The 8,420-nt window shown below is 39.8% G+C and overlaps 1 protein-coding gene across 1 annotated transcript; it reads right to left on the bottom strand.

Annotated features, from left to right (window-relative positions):
• Positions 1 to 416: 416 nt before the first annotated feature.
• MRGBP (MRG domain binding protein) lies at positions 417 to 7,587 on the bottom strand (the record flags this gene model as incomplete). The annotated part of the gene is given in 7 exon segments (XM_074284755.1): positions 417 to 1,852; positions 2,896 to 2,970; positions 3,501 to 3,582; positions 6,230 to 6,351; positions 7,425 to 7,440; positions 7,442 to 7,470; positions 7,473 to 7,587. Coding segments are annotated over 7 exon segments (630 nt in total), but the record flags the coding sequence as incomplete, so codon positions are not given.
• Positions 7,588 to 8,420: the final 833 nt, after the last annotated feature.

Below are 8,420 nucleotides of genomic sequence, written 5' to 3'. Positions count from 1 at the left end.
CTCTCTTGGAAGCTAGAGGTAGAATTCTCTGCCTTTTCTCCATAAATTAATCTTTCTATGTTCTGATCCGTGATTGATTACCAAATACATGAATATGCAAAACATCAACAATTTGGGTTATTTAGTAAATTTTTTTTTCCAAAAGCTCTATGAATGGAGATCAGTTCTTCTTACTTATGCCTGGATTCAGCAAGCTCTTCCAGTTGCTACCTAAGCTGGAGACTCACCCAGCTAAGACTGGAAAAAGAGCTCATCAAAAGGTTCTCAGGTGAAAAGTTATTTTAATCAGAGTAATTTGGGAAAAAAATTATCTTCTCAAATTTGGAGGCATACAGGTCATTACAAGAGGCACAGAAGAATTCAAAAGTCTTTGAAATATAAACCTGACCCACTTTGGTATTAATACTACAAGACAATTTAAGAGATTTTTAGTACTTTTATTCAGCAGTCAAACGAGAGTATATTCCAAATAAGCATTTTGTGCCATATCCAACGCCAGTTCAACAGACTAAGATTCCCTCCCACAAAACTGTCATTTATTTGGTCTGTCTGCAACCATCTGCATAATAAATAAGAACTGCTACAAATGTTCATATTCCAGCATATAAAACCGAGCAACAAGTATCTCAAAATAGTCATGACCTTAAAACAAATTTCTCAGAAAAAATACAACACAAGATTAAGCTTCTGCAATATTATTTCCATATAAAACACTAGTAAAATATTTTTCTTAAAAATTAAATAATGAAATACCAAACCAATTATATACAATACACACGAATGAGTCAAAACATCCAATTCTTGATCTCTCTGATGGCATGAAGAGAAGTTCTATCATGTTTTGTGGCACTAGAAAGCAATTCAGTCAAGACCCCTGACTCATGAAGCACTCAGTGAAAAAATGTTTACAGCCCCACACTTGACCTTAAATGGACAAGTTTGACTGAAGTCTCCAAGAAGAGATTTTATGTTTACTTCAGTGGGTAGAAAATTGTAACTTTTTTTCTGACATAGCAGCCAATGTTGTCTTCTAAATTTATTACTCCTAAGTTCAGAGTTATGTTACTTGAAAATAATGCTTTGCTTAGTATATGGAAATTTATCCATTTGAAAGAGGTCTGCTTTTGAATTGTCTCCCTAGTTCACACTGTCATTTACTATGGTTTAAAAAAAAATTTTTTTTCGATTCTACAACTCGTTTCAGATACCAAATCAAGGAAAATTGGTAAGAACCTAAAGGGTCAGCACATATCTAAGAAATTAAAATTGACTTCAAAAACACAAAGAATACATAAATAATCTTTCTATATGTATATCATCACAAAATTCCTTAAGTACACACTTGCAAAGCTACTATTTTTACCTTGGGAAATTTGAGAACTCAGCTAGAATGCTCAACAAATATTCTACTGCCATCAAGGTAAGCTAGACTCTTTTCTGTATTCAAACCCTATTCCTAGCAAGCATAGGATAAACTTCTCAGCCTCTTCCCTCATGCTAATCTTTTCACACTCCCTTCCCAATGATTAGCAAAAATGACAATATGTACCACCGAACAATTTGTTTCATTTAATAAAAACTTATCAAAAATTCCTTCCACTAAAGTAAACATCATCAATTTTTGTTTCCTTCTTATTCCTCTCTAAGTTACTAGCAACGGCCTATGTTCTCCGACGTTTGGCTGCACTTGGACTAGAGGGATTGCTGTTTGCATTTAAGACCTTTTCTGTGACCCGGTTGCGTTTCCTCTTGTCTGCACCTTCTTTAGACCCAGAGTCTGATGAACTCTTTTCTTTCTCTTTGCCACTGGACTTTTCAGCTCCTTTCCCCAAATTTCCTGAAGATGTAAAAACTGAGAAACAGAATTATTTTTGCTATTTCATTAACCATGAAATTGAATTTTTGGAAAATATTTTTAAAAGTTTCCCCCCTATATTTCAAGTAACCCTTATTACAATTAATACAGCCATACACATAACATTCAGAAAAAACATTTCAGAAAATCTTTTAATGGTCCCTAATTCCTTCTTTCTCATCTCCCTTGCTAAGCCATACGACATTCATACATTTTACTGAAGAGTATGCTTGTCACTTTAAGTCTGGAAAAAAAAATCTTAACGTTATCCATTTTTTGAGTACAAATGTCATCTTTAAGCTATCCAGATTTTATTTTACTGGGAATTTGCTGTACGAAATATTGCCACATTAATAAACCATTCTACTCAAACCTATAAATAGTTTTTCTTACATAATTTCATTTAAAATATTTGTTTCAATAGAATTTGACTGAAGGTAGATTTTAAACATATGACTCATGGTTAGTTGTATCTGAAAGTCATTTTTAAGATTTACTTTTCTATTCTCCCTCTTCCCCCACAAATTCTTCAGCATCATTACTGATCAGTAAAACACTACTGCAGAACTAAGAAAATTGGGGGAACTATTAAGAGCTCTTTTCAAGTTCTTTTATGATGCTTCATCATGGCATAAAAGTGAAACTAGCTTCATGAAGGGTGTTTTAGGGAGAGTGCAAGCTCCAATAGGTTCTAGCTACCAGCCTTAAAAAATTTAACTTTGATGCAGGTAGTGAGCTAATTGTGCACTTATCAGAAGACCAGTCTACCTAAATTTGAAGGCACTAATGGATAAGTTGACTGCATCATAATGAATCCATATCACTAAAAATTACAGATCCTTTAATTATTTTTTAAAAAGATACTTCTTTACAATAAAGTAAAAATAGATAGCTGTTGTAACATATTCTCTAAATGACTATTCAAGACAGGACTAATAGGTCAAATATTGCTGTTAAACTGCTAAGCTGAATCTATTTTAAATGATACAGCCTCCTGGATAAGCCAGGTGAATGTGGTATGGCACAGTTTACATAATTACCATCTTCAGTACCAGTGTGTGGATCCACTTCTTCCTTTATTTCTTCCTTCATCTCATCTTCAATCATTACTTTTCCTAAAAAGAATAAGTTAAAAAAAAAAAAAAAATTTAACTGAGAATCTTATGTATGTATATCACCAAAATAGGTAGGTACTGTGTGAACTTCTATCCTGGAGGAGCTTATAAGCTAATAGAGGAAATAAATACAGATGAAGACATAACACAAACATAAAAGCACAATGGTAAATACTTAAAGCTACATTCAAACACTAAAGAGATTCCTTAGAAAGATTTGAAAGGTACTTTTCCAGAGGTCCTATTTTTTTTTTTTAAATAAATAAAAATCAGGTCATTCTTGAGCAATAATCATCCCCCCCCCCCCAAAACGCTAGTATGAATACAAACTTTATTTCTATGATCTATCTCTAGAAGTAACAATAAATCACAATTATATTACTATTTAATTGCCTTTTTACTGGGTATAAGAAAAGTCTCCTAGGTTAGTAATAAGGATCAATGGTCTTAAACCAGCTAGTTACACTTGGTCAAGAGTTTACAAATGTATACTAATCTTATCTAACTTTGGTAGACAAACTGATTCTTACCTTCTTTGACTTCTTGAATAATTTCTTCAGGAAGGATGAAGTTCTTCTCTGAATTAGGGAATGGAAGAATCTCAGACTCATGCTGAACATCAAATAAAGTACAGTTTTGTTTTTTAAAGAAACAAAGAAAAAAGCTGTCAATTTGGACATATAATTCAATATCGTTAAGAAAATGCCACCACTAATTAGCTTAAATATAACTAAAAGCCATTCACTGCTGATTTCAGTAGTATGAAAATAATCTGGAGTATGAGATGCACATATTTTAAAATGCTAATCATTTATCTATTTGAAAAAGTCATGAATTAAAAAAAACACACACACACACAGCATTTCCAATAAAAGGGAAAAGGGACTAAAAAAAAAAAAAAATCAAACCTAACAAAAAAACAAATTAAAATTGTCTTCAAATATATTAAAACTTATAAGGACAGCCTACAATTTCCTTCTGTAACTTGAGGCAAAACTAAGAGTGTAAGCTGCAGCAAAAGCTTGCATCAGGTTAAAAGTTTCTTGTCTAGATATTCTAGCACACCAAGAGAAACTGGTCAAAACCAACAAAGGCCAGAGAAATGAGACATCTATTCTCCAAGTGAAATAACCAAAAACATTTGAGGAGGTGTTGGCAGAGAGCATATACAGATAGAATTTGGGGAAAAAATATATAGCACACCTTAGTTAGAATGGGGATGGGAGAAGAGATCATAAATATCATGGAATAAATGTGAGCATGTATATGTGGCTGAGAAGCATGAGCAGGCAATTTAAATCTGAAAATTGTAATACATTGTGAATGATTTAAGAGGAGGAAACAAAAAGAATTAAACTTGAGTTCATTAAAAAAGGCGGATTTGCAAAGAACTTTATATGCTAAAGGAATTTGTATGAGAAAAGTATTTTCAATGTTGCTTTCTACTTCTCTCCCAATCTGATGAACGAGAATCTATAGAGGAACTGGGATTAGAACCCAGGAAATCTGTAGTAGGCTTAGTCAAGAAATCTGGATTCAAATCCTGGCTTGACATTTACTAGCCATGTGATCATGAACAAACTGCTTCTGAGTTTCGATACCTTCATTATTTTCCCTCAAAAGGGCTAATATTTGCACTATCTTCCTCAAGGGACAACTTTGATAAACCTTAACATACTATTAAGAGACATAATTTTTTTGGGGGGTGGTCTTTGCTTCCTATAAGGTAGTCTTTCTACTAGTTTGCCCATTATTTTCCTCTTTCATAAAAATACAGATAAAAGTAAAGTATTAACTCAAAAGAATTCCATTCAATAAGTATTTATTATGCCCCTATTCTGTGTTTGGGACTGGGGGATACTAAACAAATGAAAAAGTCCTTGCCCTCTAGAAGTTTTGCTCCTATTGCAGAGAACACATTTAAAAGATATGTACATGTGTATGCATGTAGAGCCAGGTCAGATTTATGAAATCTGCACAAATACTGCTTTGTTTTTACATAGCAAATCAGGTAAACAAAACTCTTTAAAATATTCAAACGTTTATCACAGATTCTATAACTATTGTGCTCAAAATGTTCAAATGTTCAATTTGACCTATGCAGAAATTCCAACCAATTTTCCCTTACTGATCACCAGTTCACTCAGTTGAATGGATAGCACCAACTTATTTTCCACAAACATGGTGTGAACCAATTCAAGGAAAGGGTACTGCCACAGCTTCCAGAAATAAAGAAACCAGCTACATAATGGCATGCTGAAGCAGGTTAGCAAAAAGTTACTGGCATGTATGATACTAGGATCTGGGAATCACCCAATTGTAGGAATGCCAGCTGAGATAGAGAGACACAAGAGGTATCCTTTTAACATCAATCAAAAGGTCAGTAACTTTTGAACACCTATTATTTTCAGTCCCTAAAAAAACACTTTTGAAAATTAAAGATTAATTTGTTATTTGGTTTTTGAGGTCAGGAACTTAAATAAGAGCTCAAATAAGACAAAACATTTTGTATATATTCACATTTTATCTTCACACAACTTCTGAGGCAGGGGTGCAAGTATTATCTCTCTTTTGCAGATGAAGAAAATGAAGCTCAGTAAATGTCAAAGTCTAGACTTAAACCAAGATCTTTTTACTTAACCCATGTTCTTTTCACTGCCTCATACCTGAACATCTTGGGATTCCATCTGGACTGGGCCAGCCTGTTTGGTTCATTACAATAGACTGTTCCATTGCAGTCCATATTCATCTGAGAGAGGAAAGGGGAGTACTGAGACAATTCTCTGAAAACTGCGAAGTTGCGATTTCCTTCCAATAATTGAATTTGTGCAGATTCTTAGAAATTATGGACCATCAGCTTAGTATAGTGGAAAGAGGGCTCAGGAACACTGGGTTTTTAGTCTTGTTTTTTGCCACTAACTAGCTGTACAACTTTCAGCAAATTCCTTTTCCTTTGTGGGTCTCAGTTCTCTCATCTGTAAAATGAGGATGCAAGATGATGATCTTTAAGGCCCCCTTCAAATTCTAACACTCTATTAATGGGTTCCAGTTAGCTGAATTCAACTTCAACACAATTTTACTGTTTTAGTAACTATCCCCCCTAAATTTTTTAGGCAGGATTTCCACACACCCTATTTACTTATAGCCAGGCACTCCTGTTTAAAGGTTTCTAAATTTTGTAGGAACTCATTGGGAGAATAGAATTAAATCCTCTCACTTTTATTTATAGCCCAACATTGTGTTGGAACTCACTCCTTACCAATGCTTGCATATCGTACATAGTACTTAAATGGTCCCAGATGACTTTGGAGGAGATCTGCCGACCTATGTTCTGGCTGAACTTGTCCCTGATGCAGATCATGTGGAAGTGCCGGTTCACACCTGTAAGGGGGGAAGGAAACTGTTCAGGAAATTACACCTGTTGCAGACAACGTTTTTTTTTTTTTGAAAGGGGTAGGGAGTCTTTATTTTACAACATAAGGAAATGGTGGAGCCCAAACTTAGAAAAAGTCTTTTCCCTCTATTTCAGGAATATTAGTTTTGTTTTCTTGACTATATTTACACACAGAAGAGTATTCTCTCCCACAAGCTTACTGCTTTCATTCACAGCAACCAGTACATAGCAGGTACTCGAGTAAATCCTGTCTGAATTTTAGCCCTGAATTCAAAAGTAGGTTCAGACAAAAGAAACCCAAATTGGCCTGGACTCAAGATTTTCCCATAGGGCTCTTACCTTGAGGAACAATTGACATTTCTCCCCCTCCCCAAAGCTCCAAAAAAAGAGATCACCACATACATTCTCTCGGACTGGGGGGAAGGAAAAGGGGAAGAGAGAGAGGAAAGAAGGGATGAAGAAGGGGGCGGGGACGGGAGGAGGGGGAAAAAGCTGGGCGGGGCGCAAAAGGGAGAAGCCCGAGGGACCCAGATGGGAGGGGGGAGGAGGAGCTTGAGAGGCCAGATGGGAGGGGGGGAGGGAGGGGGGATGCTCGGGGGCAGGCGAAGCGATCGGGGAGAAGCGCGGGGGCTAGGATATGAGGGGGGGAGGGGAGAAGGGGGGGGGGGGGGGAGGGGAAAAGGGGGAGGGGAGGGAGGAGCTCGGGGCCCGGGGATGGGAGGGGGAGAAGCCCGAGAGACTAGGATGAGAGGGGGGAAGGAGGAAGAAGGGAGGGGACCAGAGAAGGGAGGGGGAGAAGACCGGAGATGATAAGGGGGGGGGAAGAGGTCTTAAGGCCTCAGGGCAGGAGTTGGAGAAAGGAGACGAGACCCACAGAGACCCGGCTCCCCGAGCAGCTTCCTAAGAGTGGGGGAAGTGCGAGACCCGCCCCCTCCCCCCCCCCACTCCCGGGGCCGCAGCTCAGGCCCTCCTCCCGGCTGCGGGCTGGCACTCGAGGCCGCGGCTCGGGCCAGGCCCTACGCTCCGAGCGCTCCGCCCCTCCCTGCTCGCCTTCCCTCACCGACGGGCTTGTGCCCCCAGCATGGCATGGAAGAGGCACACTTCCACTCGGGGCTCCACACCACGACTTCCTCGGGCGGGCCCGGCGCCGACTCCACAGGACCCCTTCTCACCGCTACCGCCAGGGCCCGATCCGGAACCAGAGCTGCCGCCGCCGCCGCCACCTACCGCCGCCGCCGCTCGCGCCCTGATCCAGGGCCGCCGCCGGCCGCCGCCGCTTCCGCCGGTGGCAACCTCGGCTTCCCCCATAGCTCGGTCCCGGCTAAGAGAGCAGCGCAGCTGCGGAGCGCTGCGCGCGCGGGCCCCGGCGCCCCCTGGCGGCCGCTCTGCGCCGTGCGCGCCCCCGCGCCCTGCGCGCCCCCCGGGGCCGCGCCATCCCTGACCCCCGGCCCCGTGAGACCACTGAGCTGGCCTGCTCCTGACCACTCCTCACAGACCCCCTTTGGCCCGGTCTTCCCCCGTGAATGGGGGACGTTGGCTCTTCTGGTCGAGACATATTTCTCTTCCCAGCCCACAACTACAGGCGACCTTTGCTGCGCTTTAATTTTCCCAGCAGGAAGTACCTATTTAAAAACCCCTTTAAACAAGATCAAGAGAAGCAAAGCCCGTCGTGAGATTTATGAGACCCTGCGGAAGTGGTAGTGGGTGGGGTGAATGTAACAATCCTATTATTGCCTTAGATGAGAATCAGGCCTTGATTAAAAAAAAAAAAAAAAGCTGCAATATTATTCCCGCCCTTTATTCCTAGGGCAATGATTCGTAGAAGAGACCACGTGGGGAGAGTGGTGCATAGCATTTTGAGCTGTTGGGAATCGGAGATTAACTACTCCTATAGTTTACTTTGCAAATCGGAAAACAGGGTCAGAGGGATTTAAATAACTTCCTCCACGTCACACAAACTAGTCCCTGAGCTCTGGTCTCACTCATAAACCAATTCACTCTTGAGCTTATTTTTTCCAAATATTAATACTGCCAAATCCTTAGTAACCCAGGCTGG

This window comes from Sminthopsis crassicaudata, chromosome 2 (genome assembly GCF_048593235.1).
Source record: "Sminthopsis crassicaudata isolate SCR6 chromosome 2, ASM4859323v1, whole genome shotgun sequence".
Taxonomy (NCBI): domain Eukaryota; kingdom Metazoa; phylum Chordata; class Mammalia; order Dasyuromorphia; family Dasyuridae; genus Sminthopsis; species Sminthopsis crassicaudata.
Note: the sequence above shows the minus strand (reverse complement) of the source record. Positions and strands in the feature narration are given on the sequence as shown.